The sequence below is a fragment of the Ylistrum balloti genome, unplaced genomic scaffold, assembly GCF_031769215.1.
Source record: "Ylistrum balloti isolate Yb309-2 unplaced genomic scaffold, AGI_CSIRO_Ybal_v1 Utg371394, whole genome shotgun sequence".
Classification (NCBI taxonomy): Eukaryota; Metazoa; Mollusca; class Bivalvia; order Pectinida; family Pectinidae; genus Ylistrum; species Ylistrum balloti.
The window spans coordinates 527,501-546,581 of record NW_026782734.1 but is presented as its reverse complement, the minus strand read 5'-3'; the positions used below and the strand labels follow the sequence as shown (position 1 = coordinate 546,581).

At 35.8% G+C, this 19,081-nt stretch overlaps 2 protein-coding genes across 3 annotated transcripts in view; both read right to left on the bottom strand.

Annotated features, from left to right (window-relative positions):
- LOC132562336 (protein numb-like) overlaps positions 1-5,512 on the bottom strand; it is a 46,102-nt gene extending 40,590 nt beyond the window's left edge. For both annotated transcript variants that reach the window (XM_060227073.1, XM_060227074.1), the window contains exon 1: positions 5,239-5,512. The gene's annotated coding sequence lies outside the window, so the exon portion shown is untranslated. The remainder of the gene's footprint in view (positions 1-5,238) is intronic.
- Positions 5,513-12,411: 6,899 nt separating this feature from the next.
- LOC132562341 (cytoplasmic dynein 2 light intermediate chain 1-like) overlaps positions 12,412-19,081 on the bottom strand; it is a 25,771-nt gene continuing 19,101 nt past the window's right edge. Inside the window, exons 14-16 of the mRNA XM_060227080.1 lie at positions 15,446-15,538; positions 14,573-14,659; positions 12,412-12,869 (exon numbers count right to left, since the gene is read on the bottom strand). Coding sequence (XP_060083063.1) covers positions 14,582-14,659; positions 15,446-15,538 — 171 coding nt within the window. The 3' untranslated portion in view covers positions 12,412-12,869; positions 14,573-14,581. The remainder of the gene's footprint in view (positions 12,870-14,572; positions 14,660-15,445; positions 15,539-19,081) is intronic.

Here is a 19,081-nt window from a genome sequence, read left to right as displayed (position 1 = left end):
CTTAACAAAATCAAAACATGTGTATGTGTCCCTCAATACAATAAACCTATATACCTGGCAGATGACAGATCCAAGACATGTCTGTCTGATGTACTGTCTGTGTCAACAAAACCCACACATCAACACACATACATACACAGCTGTCACTTTTGTGTTAGTGTGAGACAATGAAAACATGTATAGATTTTTATTACATACGTGTACTGCATGTTAAAATAAAATACAAGAAACTCCTGTTCAGCAGTATTGCCTGATACCTTAGTTTATATCTATATACTTCTAATATTACAGATATATGTACTCCCTCCCCCTGCCCTTTCTACACTCTCTCCCAAAGGAAATGTCAATGCAGAATTCTACTAAATACAATGGACTGGTACTTGTACATAAACCTATGACATCATAATGGTAAACGTACTTGTGTACCTGCTGGGACTGTCTCCATATATATATTCACATCGAATTATCAGTATACCAACCAATTAAAAAACAGTATCAAGCAACAGGCACATTAAACGTTGAGTCATATACATTATACATTTACACTGAAATGTAATGCCAACCATTCATAATCATAAATATAGTAAATTGACACTTACTACAAGTCTCTACAAACGTAATTAATTTTCATGAATAATTAATATAACTGATGGTGATATTGAATTAAATTCTCACTCTATAAATACATTATTACAGTAGTGATACAAAAGATAATCATCATCGTGATTCTGAGATATCTTATAAAATATTATAACGTTTTTGGAGATATCTTCATTTCCAAAGTTTTATTTACAAATCAGTGATACAATATGAATCCAGTATCGTAAAATGTGAATTACAAATACCATATGCAACAATTTTGTCTTTTCATCATCATTTGGGCCACAGTTGCTTAGTCAATTAGAGTGTTACCTAGCTGCACAACCTGTGAAGATCTAATGTGTATGGTTTGATGTTCCCTACCAATGGGGTTTGTGTTTCTCAGAAAGCTGAATTTTGGTACTAAAGCAGTTGTGTTATTGGGCTTTACTTTACCCTAACTGCTTTAGACGACATGTGTCTTGCCTCCTGTATGTTGTTCAGTGAGGTAGCCAATAGCTACTCAGGGCTTTCACACCCCATTTTGGGACTGGGGGCCGGGGCCCCTTTGAATTGGGAAAAATAATGGTGTTTTCCTTAGAATTGGGAAAACTTGGGATCTAAATTGGGAAAAAAAGATACTATTTTGCATTGGGTATGGGGCCGAATATCGGCCCAAAATCTGGCAGATCGAGAGCCCTGCTACTACAAGGTCAATCTGCCTCATAATGACCTTGACTATTCATAAGGCGATAAATGACGTAAACAAAGAAACAAAATTGTTATAGTAACAAACAAAACAAAATTCTGTGCTTATTTTGACGATGATGATTGATTTTTCAGTATATGGGGATATTGATCTTGAGCTCTTTCCTTCTATACACTGTAATCCACTAAATGTCACATAAGGTTACATCCGAGTAGAGATATCTGGTAGTACTACACCTCATTACCTACCACTAGTAATATTTTAATATCCGTCACAAACAAAAGCTGTCAAACTTAAGTCACCTCTTAAAAATACCTGTCTATAAAGACCACTTACATGTATTCTGAATCCCAACATCATACAATTTGTGTACATGATCCTTTTCTACAAAGGCCACATGTTCTGTGCATCCTTGAATGATCTTTATACAGGATTCAACTTTGACTATAGCGTATGGCTATATGAAAGTAATTCACCAAAACATGCAATTGTATGTAATTGACATCTCATACCTTGTTACATTCTGTTAGGTTTACTGAATCTTGAACATCATTAATTTCAATTTCTGTAACGTTTCAATATATGTACATGTAAAAGTTTGCTAGTCAAGAAACTGTCTTAGTTTTCGTTTCCTATAAAATCTATGTAAGTTTCAGAGATCACAAATGAAAACAAATTATAACTCTTTATTCTTCTAATTGGATGTCTGCATATGATCCATTACTTTTGCAGAAGACCTATTTTTTCAGGTCCTTTTTGGAGTCATCTTGGTTTTTTTTAAGCTATAAGCTTTCCATAGTGATGTCATCATGTAATCTGCTAGTGTGTGATATCTTTTCATTATCATCTTCTGATGACATCACAGTCAGTCATGTACCAATAACAGGAGTTCATTCACTGAATGACATCACCAATCATGATATCAAAAAATATACAACATGGTACCTGGTCAGGGCTCTCACACCCCATTTTGGGACTGGGGCCCTTAGAATTGGGAAAAATAGCGGCATTTTCCTTAGAATTGGGAAAACTTAAGGTCTAAATTTGGAAAAAAAGATACTATCTTGCATTGGGAATGGGGCCGAATATCAGCCCCAAATCTGGCAGATCGAGAGCCCTGCTGGTAAGAGATTTCAATATATTGGAAGGATGCCCTTCAAGATGGAGCAATGAACAAGCTAGCAAGACTATAACAAATTGAGTTTAAATACACTGTACAATGTGAAGGTTGACAAAGTTCCTCATTTGTCTGATTCTGAATGTCTTCTATGGAAATATTCCTGGCCAGTTTCTTTTCTACAATGGGAATGGACAGTTTCATTTCTTCAATGAGAATATTCATAGGCAGTTTCATCCCTTTCATGATATAAAGCCTGGTTTTGTTTTGACATACAAGTATTGTCAATAGGGATCTCTGTGGACACATTGTGCATCCAATAACACTACACAGACCTGGAGCCACAAGTTGGGAATTTATAGGTTCAATTATTTCTGCATCAAAACCCTGATCAGAAGGCAATTCAAGAGCACTTACTGTCACTAGCTGACAAAGTTGTGATTGCTTTCTGGCTTTGTGATAGAAATTTCCAAAAACATCTACATGTAGATGCAGGATAAGATTAAAGCTAGGAATCTGAACCATAAACAATATCATTGTTCCCTGGTCCTTGTGCTAGGAAAATATCCCTTACAAAAGCCTAAAGATTAATATTTAAGTGTCTGTCATGTCTGTGTAAGTGTCTTAATTATCATACGCAACTGCAGGGTCTGACATGAGTAACCAGTGAAATGAGAAGGATTTTTCTTCAAGTGAGCTGTGCTTGGCGTCTTTAGAAAGTCCTGCTCATGATCATCATTTTCAAATCACAGACATATTACATAATATGTACAGTGAAATCAGAAACTTGTGAAGGATGATATTTTATCAAGCAAGTCCAAAGCACCATTACCAAAATTTTGACAAGTCCAAATAATAAAACATACAGCGGGTTCTCAAAATTCAGCAAGAAAAGCACACGACCACGACTCCAACATCCGAGTCCCAATAACCACAACTCTATTCAATATTCTGATTTCTTTCTTATTTCTACAGCAATATGTGTCTGTATACTATATTCAAAGTCATCCCAGACTTTTTCTTCATTTTGGTAAATTAAAACACTTTTTAGCTATTTGAAACAACCTGTTTGCTCTAGGCTGTAAAATAGGACAAAACAATCTAAGATTTTTACTGTTGTTGAACCATTGGTCGCAAATCCATTCTCAAAACATCTGTCAACTGAAATGTCGTGAAAATCGCAATTTTAACGTGCCACCAATTGAAACTATTCCAATGTGTACCTGCTCTCTGAATATCCATATTGATACATAACTTCAGTTTAGAACTGATTATTCAATTGCACATCTCTTTTATAATGAATTCAAGCTGAATCATGTTTAATGTCACACTTAAATTATTGTATTAGTTTGTTGTGTAATTCAACATATCTGTATCATGCATTTCATAAACCAGGTCTGAAATGAAATCACATGATATTGTTGTGTTGACCAATGTTGTCATGGTTTTTAAGGTGCTTATAAGTGCATTAGCACCTACATTTCCACTGCTCTTGATGCCAATAGTATGTTTAAGTAAACAGATTATCCCCTTTCTTATACTGACAAGAATGTTGACATTAACTCTGGTAAATCAAACTAACTTAGCACACACTTTTCTTCCAAACTGGTTTTGCCATGTAAGGATACAACAATGAAAGGTTAAAGTGCTTGTATTTCAAAACTTTTGACACCTTATACTCCATATTTACTCTGCTAATCTAAGTTAAACCTGTCACCACAAATAAACCCTTGGGAAAGCTCTTCATATCTACTCTCTATGATAAATGGTGTATAATTAATTCTGCCATTCAACCCTGGTCATGACTCATTTAGATGCGTGATCACAACATTAACATGTGTTGTGGATCTAAACCTGTGTAAATTTTCTGACCATTTTTGTTTTGGAACACCTGATTGGCTGATCTAAACACATATTTACAAAAACTTCACCTAACTGGATTATCTAGACCTGTACTTTTAAAATATGTTTCTGAATATCACCACTGTAAATAATTATGTGATTCTTCATGATCAAAAACTAATTCCTCTATAAAAAAAATAACCACATTATTCATCTGTGAATATAATTTAACTGAATAGTGTCTGCTTTCTAAAATAATATATATACATTTGTTATACAATGTTACCTATTATATATTTAAACAAACAACTTGTTTAATGACACTATCATCAGTGACCATTGCTATATTATAATTAGGATTCATTCTAAACGAGGTTGTTTACATTACCTCTTCCCTACCAGCATTCTACCTGTGATGTGAACCATGTACCGGACAAGATAATCTAAATGTTTGCTACCTGTGACCAGCATAATCAATTTAAACCAACCTACCTGGCTGTTGCATGATCTACCTGGATGTGAAGTAATATTTGTATCTAAAGGGTACACAAATGATGTAGATAAGAGGTCATATACGGGCCGAAAGGTAGGGTTACAAAGCAAAAGGTCAAGGCGTGCTGTTCGTATTCACGCCCTACATTCCTAAGTTCTATGAAGTGATATCGGTCACGGTTCAACAACCCTGGGAAATAGGACAGATTTGCATTTACCTTGATCTTTAGATAACGCGTATTTAAATTAAAACAAAAATATAGAAACGTAATTGATCACGTTAAAGGTTCCAACGTAGGATTGTCACGATCATTAAGACAATAAAGTAGTAATATTAACGTATATACTGTCAACTCTTATTTAATCACTACTCGGAGTACGAAAGTGGAATATTCACGGTGGTGGCAGCCATTTTTAATCCGTGTCTGTACCTATATTCTTTGTAGACATTCCCAGACATAACATACAAAACTTGAAGAACTTGACTACTTATGCTCACCTGTAAACGTATAGCGTATCAGTGTGTACTGTCGCTCTTTCTCTTCTGACACGCGTATTCAACAGCACGCTCAAAGATCCGAGTCCAGAATCATGGCGTTTCAGCAATGCAGAACCATCGAAATATTTATCCAAATTACGCCCATTCCGAAGTTACAGTGTGCCAGACGGGGAACTGTCCGCTACAAAACGTCCTAGTAAACCTCGCACGATATCCAGTAAAGGTAATATATAACAGAAACGAAATAATGAATCAAAACACTGCAAGCGGAAGATCCTGATATATCCTACAACAGGTACTCGGTTACAACTGACGATTACGCATGCGCACAGGAAACATGCTTAAAACACCAGAGACCCAAAAACCATGTAGTTTTTACTTAGGCTAAGAATAGACGTCTTCTATTCTTAGCCTTGTCGCAATTTTAAATGTATTACGTGACAAGCTCATTATTTTGATGGGTAAAATTTTCTAACGAGTCAATGCTGGCATCTGATCCTTAATTTTGGTGTTATCTCCTGATCTTATAAACCGTGATGCAGATTGCGGGGGAGGGTGATGTAATCATGATACCGGATTTTTGTTATTTTACTAAACACATGGATGCCTATTGAAAATGCTTATGTCAGTCAATGACTACGTAAATCAATACATAGGTTAACTCAATTATCATACAGTTGGCATTGCATATTGGCGACAATTACCCAGTTTACAAATGTAGGTACAGGTACCGGATGAGTAGGCGGTCTTATTCTTAATAAATTATAGGCGTACAATGTTGTCACAACCTGTAACACACGATCGGATCACTGATTTAAATATACACATATATTTATATGTGTGTGTAAAGACATCTAAGATCACCTAAGGTTTGTACATAACTTTTGGTTTTGCACCGTGGTGGTCGTCCGATTCGGCTTGGCAAGTGATAAGCAAAAGAGAGCACCTATTTATAAAATAATCCAGCTTACCTCAGTGCGACAGTATTTCAATTTGTATTAGAATGCCTATCTCAATAGATGTTTCACATAACACCAGAAGACGTATTTTTTACATGGAAAGCTAGCTTTGATTATCTAAAAGTCAGTGTTAATAACATTACATCACAAATAAACATTATGCATCTGATTCGGTTTTCTATGTATATCTATGTAACTTCAGGAACGCTTATTATGTGTGGTGTACGCAATATTGGTATATAAAAAGACTTATTGTACGTCAAGAGTCGGTATGTCCTATCCGATACTCATAGAGTATAAATGTCAAATTGAAAAGGCAATTATTTGACAGTCAGAACAAAACAAAAGGATAGTAAACCGAAGAAAAATGTAACCAAACTGACTGTCTATTCTTTTCCAGCTCTACATATGACACCAATTATGGTGTTCTGAACTATGTTGGCTCGACAGTGTCATAATCCATACCATATACCTAACAATTACTGCGAAACTTAAAGTGAATATCGATCACCAACCGAATGTGAAAACCGTGGTTCTTGAGTCTGTTAGTAAAGTGTAAAGTAAAAACACAACTTGAAACGTAATTATGGCAACTGGATTGTTTTCAGCAGATATGTTTAAGAAACATAATGATTATGTCTTCTTCAAATTGAATAAACGATATTATTAAAAGAGAGAGACATTCATATATTTATCAGGGACGTAGATATACGTTGTGCTGCAACCGGAAAGAAAATTTAACCGATTTAAAATTGACTTCATTAAAAATTCATCAGCTTTGCAATTCTCCACATAAATTCAGACGTGGGCCGTTTTTACTGCGTTTCACTCAGTTCTATCAAAATCACTACGATAACCCACTCACACCTGTCAAGACAACTGACAAGTCCTCGTCTGGGGAATCGTCACCAGAATTGGAGACACGTAACATAATATAAGCTTCAGTTAGGTTGTTGACGCCGAGCCCCATGTATGCCTACTACACCAAGTGAATCAGTACTTGATAAAGAGTACGCCACGTACTCGGTTGGTTTCCTAAATAACAAAACACGTCTATAATAAACCAATCATAAACGGAGAAGGGACAAAAAGGTAACTTGAAGTTGAGTCCGCCAATATGGCCACATATGTTCTTGGTGTACAATCCAAAGCCGACCTATTTAAACCAAGGATCGGCATAAAAATGGCTAACGCTTTGGCTGACCAGGAAAAGCACCAAATCACATGTTTTATATAATCTGAAACTGATGACTCTTCAAGTGGTAAAATCGGATCATTGTTAAGCTAGAAGAAGGGAGGACAATGAAACGATACGGCAACACAAAAAAAACATCGAAGATTGAAACAACAAAAGAGAGCGTATCTTAAGTCCTACAAGTAAAGCTAGATTTTCATTTCACCCAGTGACGACTCAATAGTTAGAAAAAAGGGGTAAGGAGGAGCGTGGACACGAGACTGGGTGACTGTGAATGTGAAACTTTGATGAAGAAAACCCGAAGTAAACTTTGAGATTAAGCGAACCGTCAACCGCGCAATACGTGAACAATTTGTCCATCTTTCTTAATCCATGTGAAACGTGATTGAAGACTGACAAGCAGGCAACTAAGCACACTAGTTTCGATTTAGGGGATATATTGGAGATTAGATCAAGAAGTTTGGTTCTAGCACACGAGACAGAGTCGTAGGATGAAACGAAAAGTTTTCGGGACGAAAAAACGAAAAGACCAGAATGAAGGTCGCGTTTTAGCGATCATTTGTTTCGCTTTTTCGCCGTATGACCTTTGACAGTGGCTTTCCGACATACTAGAAGCAGAGAAATGTAAATAGTAATACGTCAAAAAAATTATCACAATTTTACTCTCCACCTCACATTTCGATCTGAGTCTGTCGTTATAATAAATGTCGAGGTTGATTATCCTTTTCAACTGGAAGGATAACTGCAACATTGGGATCAGCGTCACAATGCTCGTCATGGCAACGACAGGAGTATATCGTGGATTCAGACCATAAATATATCCAGTAACAAAGTGAGTTATGTAACCAATACTTTAGAATATTTTGAAAATCTATTCCAGGTTGCTAATGATTCGTTACAGTCTATATTTTGTGTTGCCATTTTCCTCGCGTTTAAACCATAAATTTTTAATAAAAAGAATTATCGCGATCGCAGATTCTCCAAGAATTCATTTATTCTGTTCTAAGGATTAATATGAAACCATACTACACTGATATAAAAATAATCCCTTTTTGTGTCCGACTAGCAAACATCCGTCGAATCTGATTTCCACGACCGTCACAGCACCCGTAGAAGAGGAGAGAAACAGCAGGGAGCTTGTCATGATGTGTGTATATTGGATTGTCTATGTTAACGGTTCTCTGGGGGGAAATGACAGCTAGATACATCTGTAACGTTCATGTAGAATCACATCGATTGGAAAAAGAGTTGAAAAAAAAGCAAAGTGATTAAAAAATTTGTGAAAAAATTGTAAAAAATGGCATGTGATGAAAATGCAGTTTACAAAATCGTCTGAACGAGACTGGAACCAAGTGTAGTTTTTAATTTTTTTTGTGTCAGATATGTATGAGGACGTTATTGGAAAATTTATCCATATATATATTGTCTCTTTTGCAAATCTCATATCATTGTTGCTACAAATGATTGCTTTATATCAAACAGAGATGTCTTTTTATAATGTGCTTGATTCAGACATTCAATAAATAAATGTGAAATTTTTTGCTGACATTGTGTGGTGGATGCAGTTTAGTTGGAAAATATTAAAATACAACTGGGTTATCAACTAAATAAATCCAGTTTCACAGAAATTTTGAGAATGCTCCCTATCTAATTGAAAAAACATATACAAAGTGTTTTGATATACAAACTGAAGGGAACAGTAACTTCTGTTTCAATTGAGAATACAGATACTGAATATGACAAATCAGATTCCAGCTTGTGCTTATATTTGAAGAAAAAAAAAACAATCAATGACATCTTTGCACCAGACTTTCAAAATAAATGTCTAGTAACCAGACAGAATTATAGAAAGTCTGTGAATACCAAAGAAATATCTAACTTATTGTTGGCATATCACAAAAGTAAGAGAGATGATTCTACATGTGTCCTCTGAACTTCAATTCATTACTCAAAGATGATGATTTTGCAGATGGATTCTCTTGGGTTCATTGTATGAAAAATGTTTTTTTTACTGTTTGAACAATAAATCTCTTACAATTTTTGAAACTTCAGATACTAAACATCAAAAACAAAAGGTCCATTGCGCCTGTATCACTCACTTGGTATTCAGTGTTCATCAAAGATAGAATTGGTGTTTATCACAAATACATTAATACATCCATCATTGGCAATCAAATTGGGCACATCCAATCAACTGTTAACCACCACTTCCAACAGCTTCCAACACTCAATTCTTAACGGTGACAGTTAAGATCTGGGTTGTAGATAAATCCCCATTTTTTTAATTGAATTTCGTTGGGCTTTGACCTAGAAACACCTTTCCACCAAATATCCTGCTTCTCTGACTTTTGGTTAGTTAAAAGAAGTTGTTTGAAGGTTTTAACAAATTTCAACCTTGTGACCTTGAATAATGGTTAAAGTCTATTTCTTTTTTAGCAAATATCATCTGGCTTCCTCCTAAGAACCTATCAACAAAATATGCTTCTGGCCATTTGGTTGGTCTGAAGAAGTTTGTAAGGCTTTAACAAATTGGACCCTCTGATCTTGAATATGGGTCAAGGCAATTTCTTTTAGCAAACTTTATTGAGTTCCATTCCAGGAACCAATCGGTCAGTTACCTTCCTTCTGCCTAGTTTGGTTAGTCTGAAGAAGTTGTTATAAGTTTTTCACAAAGTTGACCCCTGTGACCTTGGAAAGAGCGTAAAGGTATTTTTTTTCTCCGTCAGACTTCAGCCTAGCAACCCACCCACTAAATACACATTTGGTGGGTTGGCTACTGAGGAGTCTTTTAAATAGGAAGCTGATGCCAGATGGACGACAGATGCCATACTAGAGTGTAAGCTCCCTTGGACCTATGGGCCAGGCCAGCTAAGAATGTGTGTCCATCAAATGCCAATGGCCTGTTACATATCACATGTAGTACCTTCCAATTGGAGTTTTAACATCTGATAAGTCTGCTTTTGATTTTTAAGGCATTTGATCCCTTGGGGAGTTCTAGAAAGATGAACCAGCTGTAGGATGCAGTTTTGTTTATTGGTTGGTGTCTAAAGAACATGGATTTGTACTGGAATCAAAATTAAAAAGTATGCCATTTTTTCATATTTGTGCAAATGTTTATCCCTTCACAGTGATGTTTTTAACAAATCCTACAGTTTTTAGCCCACTATCATCAGATTGTATAAAAATATTCAGTGATCTGGCATCCGTCTCCCCTTAAATGATTCTTGCAACCACTCTTTCTTGAGAAGTCCTAGATGGATCATTTTTTATTTCATACACAAATCAGTTTTGCTTGGTCCCTAGTTGTGTATTGTGTGGTTTGGGACTGACCTGAAAAATAATATGGCTGATAGGCAGCCATCTTGGATTTTGACAGTAATAGTTATAGCTATAAGCATTGAATGGATCATTCTCAAATTTCATATGTAGGTTCACCTTGGTCCCAAAATGTGCATAACCAATCAAGCTAAAGAGAAGTTCTCTCTAGCTGAGCAGTATACTGCATCTATTATTTTACTAAGGTTACATAACCCTCTTTCTGAAAATAAGTTGTACACAAGTTTCCAGTAGTTACACTGATGTTTGTGAATGTACCACTATGTAGTCACTACATGGAGACCAATTTAGCAGAGGTTATTTGTTTCCATGCCCTTGCTAGGATTCAAACCCAGGATCTTTGGCATCCTAGCCTGACACTCAACTGAATGAGCTAAAGAAAAGTTCTCCCTAGCTGAACAAGTGCATAGCAGTTAGTATTTTATCTGATTTACATTATTTTCTTGGGAAGTAGTGATTGGATCTCTGTCAAATATCCTATGTAGGTTTCCTTTGGTCCTAAGTTGTGCCCTCTTAATTTTGGGACTCTTTATAAAAAAATGAAATGCTGACATCTGGCAATCATTGATTTTGAAAATGAAAGTTTGTTATTGTTACTTCTTGAAGAAATACTGGATGGATCTTTCTCACACTTCATAACAAAGAATCAGAAAAAAAGGAAAAAATAGGACTATGAGTGACAGGTAGCCATCTTGGATTTCTATTTTAGGACTGATCAAATTGGCCGAAATGTGGCCATCATTAAAGATTATTGTCACTATTTCTTAAAAGGAATTTTCAAATTTCATATAATAAAAGTACAAACAAAGAAAAGAATACAAAAGAAAGGAAAAGATCCAACTTTTAAAGACCAAATGAAGATCAAACAATGGTTGCCACCAGGTTCCATGGCAGTTAGTCAGTGTGAATAACTTGTATGTGAAGCTTGAAGATCAAAGTTTGAACAGTCTATATGCTATGACAACTCAAATATGTACATTTTAAGATAAAGTGTTTCCATGATAACGGGATATTTATTTCTTAAGTCAAGACACATTAGACTTTTTTGCCTAAGCTGAACACTTTCTCGGCCAATGGGCAATGTTGTAAACTGGTAATGCTTATCACTTTATTTACACTGTGATAATTCTTAAATTTTCCCATCTGTGTAACTGACCATGTGTGGAAGAGATATTAACATAACAAAAACAGCAAGTAAAATTCATCTCTGTATTTCAAATGGACGGAATGTTTAAACATAAATAAATATTCATAATTTACTATCATCTGTCATAAACTTTCGCTCTCCATACATGTACAATTACATAATAACATGCAAAAACCTGTTTGATTAAACTTCATATCTCATTTCTTATAAAAGTTATGACATAAAACCTGCATATTCTGACATCCTGTCTAATCTGCAATATGTTGCATAACACTGGCTGTCTAATGAGACTGGTTTTCAATGAATTATTCAAGTCCATGGTACATAGAACTTATCTCTATAAAAGTTAAAAAGGAGACATGATAATCTAGAAGAAAAAGGAAAATCATGTTGCTGCTTGTGATAAGTTACCAGAATTCAGACATTCTACAACTTGATATCAAAATCTATCTCAGTAATCTTCATTCAAAGAACAAGAAAAAAATTGATCTTCAAAATTTCAGAGATCTCAAAATATTAAGCAGTAATTTGTCTTAATAAATGTAACAAAATATTCTGATATCAGATTCTAACATTTTTGAGTATCTGTATACATTGATCTTTTATCCATGTTTATGTATAGTCATGTTACAGATCACATGTATTAGTAAGTTCTAGCAAGACCTGATGAAGCATACATATAGCTGGCATAACTCTGATATATAATCCACAAATTGTATTGCTTTCAAACTTCTGTGTATCCACTAACAATTCTCTCACTCTATATAGCTACTACAGGTGTGAAATAAGACATATCTTGTCGTCAGCTTCAATTACACCTCAAATGAGTTAACTTTGCTCAGTCCCACTGTAGACTGTGTCTCTGGATTGCATGCCCTCCCATCCACTTTCCTAAATTAAATTGACCTGGAGCAGTTGTTGTCATTGTTCAAAACCACGTCAAGTCCCTGTAATGTCCAGCACTTTCATACAGGTAGTCATCCTCATAAAACACCTGAAATAAAAAGGAGAAAATTTTTAAAAATTTCAAATTATTGTCACCTAAGTACCAAAACATGTAGACTTCATGGTATACTTTGATGAGGACATAGGTACTGAATTCTAGACTTGGGGGAAGTATAGTAGCTACCTTGTACAGATCACAAGGAAGGAAAGTGGGAGTGACAATCTCTTTAAAGTTCCCTTTGATGCATGCTGTTTCTAAAATCACTAATCTCAAATTCAATCTTGGGATTCAAACCCAATCTTTAAAGTGTGTGATTTTTAATTGTGTGTGAGCTCAGTATGATAAAGAAGTACTGCCGCGATCGTCAGACCGATAAAAATCTAAATGATAATGTCACCCCTCGTCTGCATCTCTGTCAGTGGCCTCATATTGTCAACAACATGAGATTGTTCCAGAGTTACGCTTAACTGATTCTTTAAAGATCAGTGGAAACCTGAGAGGAGGGTTGTAGAAACACAAAGAACACGTGTAAGTACGACAGGAGGTGAAGAGTGCTAGCCCTGAACAGGTACAAATATATTCTGTATCGAGCAGGAGGTGTAGAGTGCTAGCCCTGAACAGGTACAAATATATTCTGTATCGAGCAGGAGGTGTAGAGTGCTGTCCATGAACATGTCCCATACACTCTGTATACAACAGGAGGTGTAGAGTGCTGTCCCTGAACATGTCCCATACACTCTGTATACAACAGGAGGTGTAGAGTGTTGTCCCTGAATAGGTCCCATACACTCTGTATACAACAGGTGTAGAGTGTTGGCCCTGAATAGGTCCCACATACTCTGTTTACAACAGGAGGTTGAACAAGTTCCACAAGAAGTGTTATATATACTCAGAGTTGTAGCGTCATACTCTGTCAGTTCTGTTCCTACAAAGGGTACTACACTTTCAACTTACCACTTCCTGACCACAAACCTGTGTATAAATTAATGTCTTTCTTTCATAAAAAGCTAAACAGACCTGAATTATAGATTTAGGTGTAATTACTTAAGTACTTTTCTTATATACAGGAAGTCATGTGCACTTCCTCTATAGCTGGTGGTCTACACTCGGATCAGATCTATCTGTCCCCCTTACAGATTTAAGTGGACCACTTGATGTGAAGGACAACACTTCCACAGACAAGTACTGCACACCATTTACTTACTATTTACACAATAGCCTATTCTAAATACAATATTGAACAAGCAGTGTAGGTTCAAGAAGAAACAAACACGAACCCCAAAAGGCTTGTATTGCTCATCTGCCATAGGGAGACATATCTCATAACTTTGAATTAAATTGTGAAAAAGAGTTCAGGAAACAAGTAAACTGTCATTACAGGCATTTATAATTCATATCTGATTCATAGACCTTTTAAAGAACATTTCACTCATGCCTTGATATGTAAGTAAACATTAACTTATATACTGTAATATAGATAATAGAGACCAAATGTTGTTTCTCTGTTGTTCAAAGATGAAAAGCATGTCAAGGTTCTCTGGGGGTATTTAATGACCATCAGAGGAAAATCTTCCGAAGTTTTTGTCTTTTTCTCCTTTGTAAATTTGGATGTTTATGAAGTGGATTCATTGATCAAATTACTGGTCAGGTATAAATGTTGTATGATTGATGGATAAAGTTGACATATCTGAGGAAAACTTGTGCCAAATGAACCCTGACTACCAAACAAAGGTATATAGAAGTATTGTTACCTAGTAAATCTATGATGAAAATTTGTCAGCGTATTTTTTTGCACTCTTTGCTTTTCTCTCTGACATTCGTCGGTAGCGCTCCAACTCCTGTGGACAGAAACATAAACAATGACAATACATGATTGTACATATGTACTACCCTACACTAAATCTTTATACAACAGTAAATAAAAGAAATCGTAAACCATCTTGTTATGTTATGTTTCTCCTGTTTAAGCCTGGATCTGACACAGTAAAGTCTCCATGGTTACAAAATTACCTCTCCCGTCTTCATCTGTGTCACAATCAATTCAGTAGATCCTTGCTATTCTCCTATCCCTATTACACATACAAACCCATCAATTTTATCAGATGCAAGATTTATTGTACAAAAGGCGGTGAGTAGAAAGAGACATTAGCAACCCCCCCCCCCCCTCCCAACACAAAGTTATATCAGAGCCATTTTAATCTTTAGGAATGTTACTACACTAGTCAATATACTCCTGACTGATGGACTGGTTACTGAAGTTCTCTGTTTTCAGCAAAACCAGCAATCTTATTCTGATAGCTCTGGTGTACCAGTCTGGTAAAGGTCCCTTGGCCACAGATACAAGACAGCGACCATTCACTGTGGAATCCTACCAGCAGGATCTAAAGACAAACCCATTCACAAATGATAATTTGACAGTTAACATTGGTGTGTACCATTGCTTACCTTGTCTTTTTGAGCCCTCAGAGAGTTAGCTGCTTCCTTGTCACAAGTGATAATTTGACAGTTAACATTTTTGTGTACCATTGCTTACCTCGTCTTTCTGAGCCCTTAGAGAGTCAATAGCTGCTTCCTTGTCACAAGTGATAATTTGACAGTTAACATTGGTGTGTACCATTGCTTACCTCGTCTTTCTGAGCCCTCAGAGAGTCAATAGCTGCTTCCTTGTACTGAGGATCCTTAGCTGGGTCGTCCACCATTGCAGGATTTGTTATGTCCTACAAAATAACCAAACATCAAGGTCATGTCCTTATTATATTTCCCAACATCATTACACCTCACAAGTACAGTCTGTGATGTTGACTACACATACCTGTCTAATATCACACCATAAGACTCATATCTGGTTACCAATTTCTTTCAGATTATATTTGCCCCTTGCTATCATTGTTCCGTATGTAGTAATACCCTCCTTGTAGTCTTTATCTCCCCAATAAACATTATTGTTATCCTTCCAGTAAATATAATGTTTGTCTCTTATATAAATCCTCACTGTTCCTCTAGTATACATCATCACTGTCCCTCTAGTATTCATCATCACTGTCCCTCTAGTATACATCATCACTGTCCCTCTAGTATACATCATCACTGTCCCTCTAGTATACATCATCACTGTCCCTCTAGTATTCATCATCACTGTCCCTCTAGTATACATCATCATTGTCCCTCTAGTATACATCACCACAGTCCCTCTAGTATACATCATCTTTGTCCCTCTAGTATACATCATCACTGTCCCTCTAGTATACATCATCACTGTCCCTCTAGTATACATCATCACTGTCCCTCTAGTATACATCATCACTGTCCCTCTAGTATACATCATCACTGTCCCTCTAGTATACATCATCACTGTCCCTCTAGTACACATCATCACTGTCCCTGTAGTACACATCATCACTGTCCCTCTAGTACACATCATCACTGTCCCTCTAGTACACATCATCACTGTCCCTCTAGTATACATCATCACTGTCCCTCTAGTACACATCATCACTGTCCCTCTAGTACACATCATCACTGTCCCTCTAGTACACATCATCACTGTCCCTGTAGTACACATCATCACTGTCCCTCTAGTACACATCATCACTGTCCCTGTAGTACACATCATCACTGTCCCTGTAGTACACATCATCACTGTCCCTCTAGTATACATCATCTTTGTCCCTCTAGTATACATCATTGTCCCTCTAGTATACATCACCACTGTACCTCTTGTATATATCATCACTGTCCCTCTAGTATACATCACCACTGTCCCTCTTGTATTCATTGCCTCATAGTCATTACTGCCCCTCTAGGTATCATTGCTGCCTCTTACTATTGCTCCTGCCATTATCAGTATCCAACTCCTTTCCTTGGCCATTATTTTTATATTTTCCTCTCAGGTTTAATAAGTTCGTTGATTAATCATGCTTAGATTACACAATTTCAGTCATCCAACGGAGAGAAAAGACATTAAAAAATATGTAAAAAAAATGTTTACAGGAGAGCCAGAGAGAGGGACACTTCATCAACAATGAAATAGATGGATGTTCAATTCATTACATGCAAATATCTAAACTGCTAACAGTAAAAGTTAGGAGCTGTGATAGAGTTTTATAAATAATACAGTATACGTTGCCAAACTTAAAACATCAAAATCATAGACATATTTTAACTCTCAAAAATTTTTCCACACTGACAAATGAATGAGAATGATCTTACATTTTGCTTGATACTGTAAATGTATTGCTACTATTTGAACACTGACATTACTACTCATCAGCTACCATATGATATATGAAATTACTACAGATGAAAGTTTTTGGCATCAGGTATATGTAGATATGTAGAAATAAAACTTAGTTATTGTTGAAGTTATCATATTACTATAGTTCTACATTTATTGAAAAAAAGGAAAAAAGGCAACCAAAAAACTCCCTGTAACCATATCTAAAATGCTTTCTTAGAAAATAATTATAAAACAAATGTTTACGTCATAAACCTTCATTCCATACTTTCAAACTAACAACCAGGAAGCCACACTAAACAGAGACAAAGAGAAAGATATCATGGATAAGATGAAAGCAAACATGTGACCGAGAAAACAAAAGTAGTAGTTACTGTTTATGTGTCACATTATATAACTAAATATTTATAAACAATGAATTGTTTGCACATACCTCTGATGTCTGTCAGCGCAGCCACAATAAAACAACAAACAATTGTACCATAGCTATTATACAATTCCACTTGTTTATTTACACAAAAACAAGAAGTCCATAGGGCCTGTATTGCTCACCTGGGCTTTGCTTGGATGAAATTACTTCATTAAAACTGAAGGAAAAGGAATTCTAAATATCCAAGCAAAACCCTCCATACTTTATACCAAATCCTACCAAATTAGTTCACTATCCCTAAGGATGCTTCTGACAAAATTTGTTAAAAGTCGGCTTAGTCATTCATGTCTAGTAGCAATTTGTAGAAACAGTAGATGGACAGATGCCAGACACTGCAGTATGCCAATTCACCAATAGCTCACTTAGCTCTTCGAACCAGGTAAGCAAACTAGAACACACTGTAACACATTTATGCTTCCGTCTCTATTTATTTATGATAATTGCCTAATATTTTATATAAATAGCCATGGTCACCTCGAAAACAAAATATCATCCAATATAATTTATATTGTTTGATCAATATATCTTGAGCAGTTGTTGAAAGAATGATTTGATTAAAGAGAGTAAACACTGACATAGGTGTACACTAAAGGTATACACTATAGGTAACAGGTATAAGATCTATGCATTAATTCTCTAGAAATAGTGATAACAATTTTTCAAAGTGAAAATCCAAGATGGCGACCTATCATCCCTTCTTTTTCTTTTTGATCAGCCCTAAAATCGCATGGGAACAGTTAAGGATAAAGGGAAATTTGAGAGATCCATTCAGTGCTTCTTAAGAAATATGGAAAACAAACTTTAGTCAGCAAAGCAGTTTTTCTGATCCAAAATGAAAAAACCTACATAGGAAATTTGAGAGAGAGAACTATCCAGTACTTCTCAAAAAATAGCAATAACAAACTTGCAAAGTCAAAATCCAAGATGGCCATCTGTCAGCCATTTGTTTTTCCAATCAGTCCCAAAACTAAACAGGCACAACTTGGGATTAAGGGTAATCTACATATGAAATTTGAGAAAGATCCATCCAGTAGGTCTCAAGAAATAGTGATAACAAAAATTGTTACCGAAGGATGACAGACGAAGGATGGAAAGTGATCTGAATAAGCCAGCAATGGATGACGATGAGCTAAAAACAATGTGTCAATAGACTCAAGGTTGGTAAAGAATTTCAACATTGAAGCATGAATGCCTCTTTTTCAATGTTACTAAGTATCAATGTTTAAAAAGTTTTGTAAATACTTGGAACTACTAGTAACAGTGACACAACAGTGGCATCAGAGACATAAAAGCTATGTTATGACTCACCAAGGTGTACCACCATTCTGGTTTGACCTTCATAACATTACTTCTCTCAGGTGTACAATATATCTATCCAAGTTAAATAAATGTAATTTAAGTCTGCACATAACTTTCATTAATTTGATTTTGATGATTTACAGTGACCTTGACCTTGACAATTGACATAAAAACATTTGATGACATGCTGTCAGTCTTTTCATGGCATAACAACAAATGAAGTTTAAAATCAAAATTGTATTGACAATCAATTACACCGAGGACAAGTAAGTTTTTAGCCAAGTCATTGACCTCAGT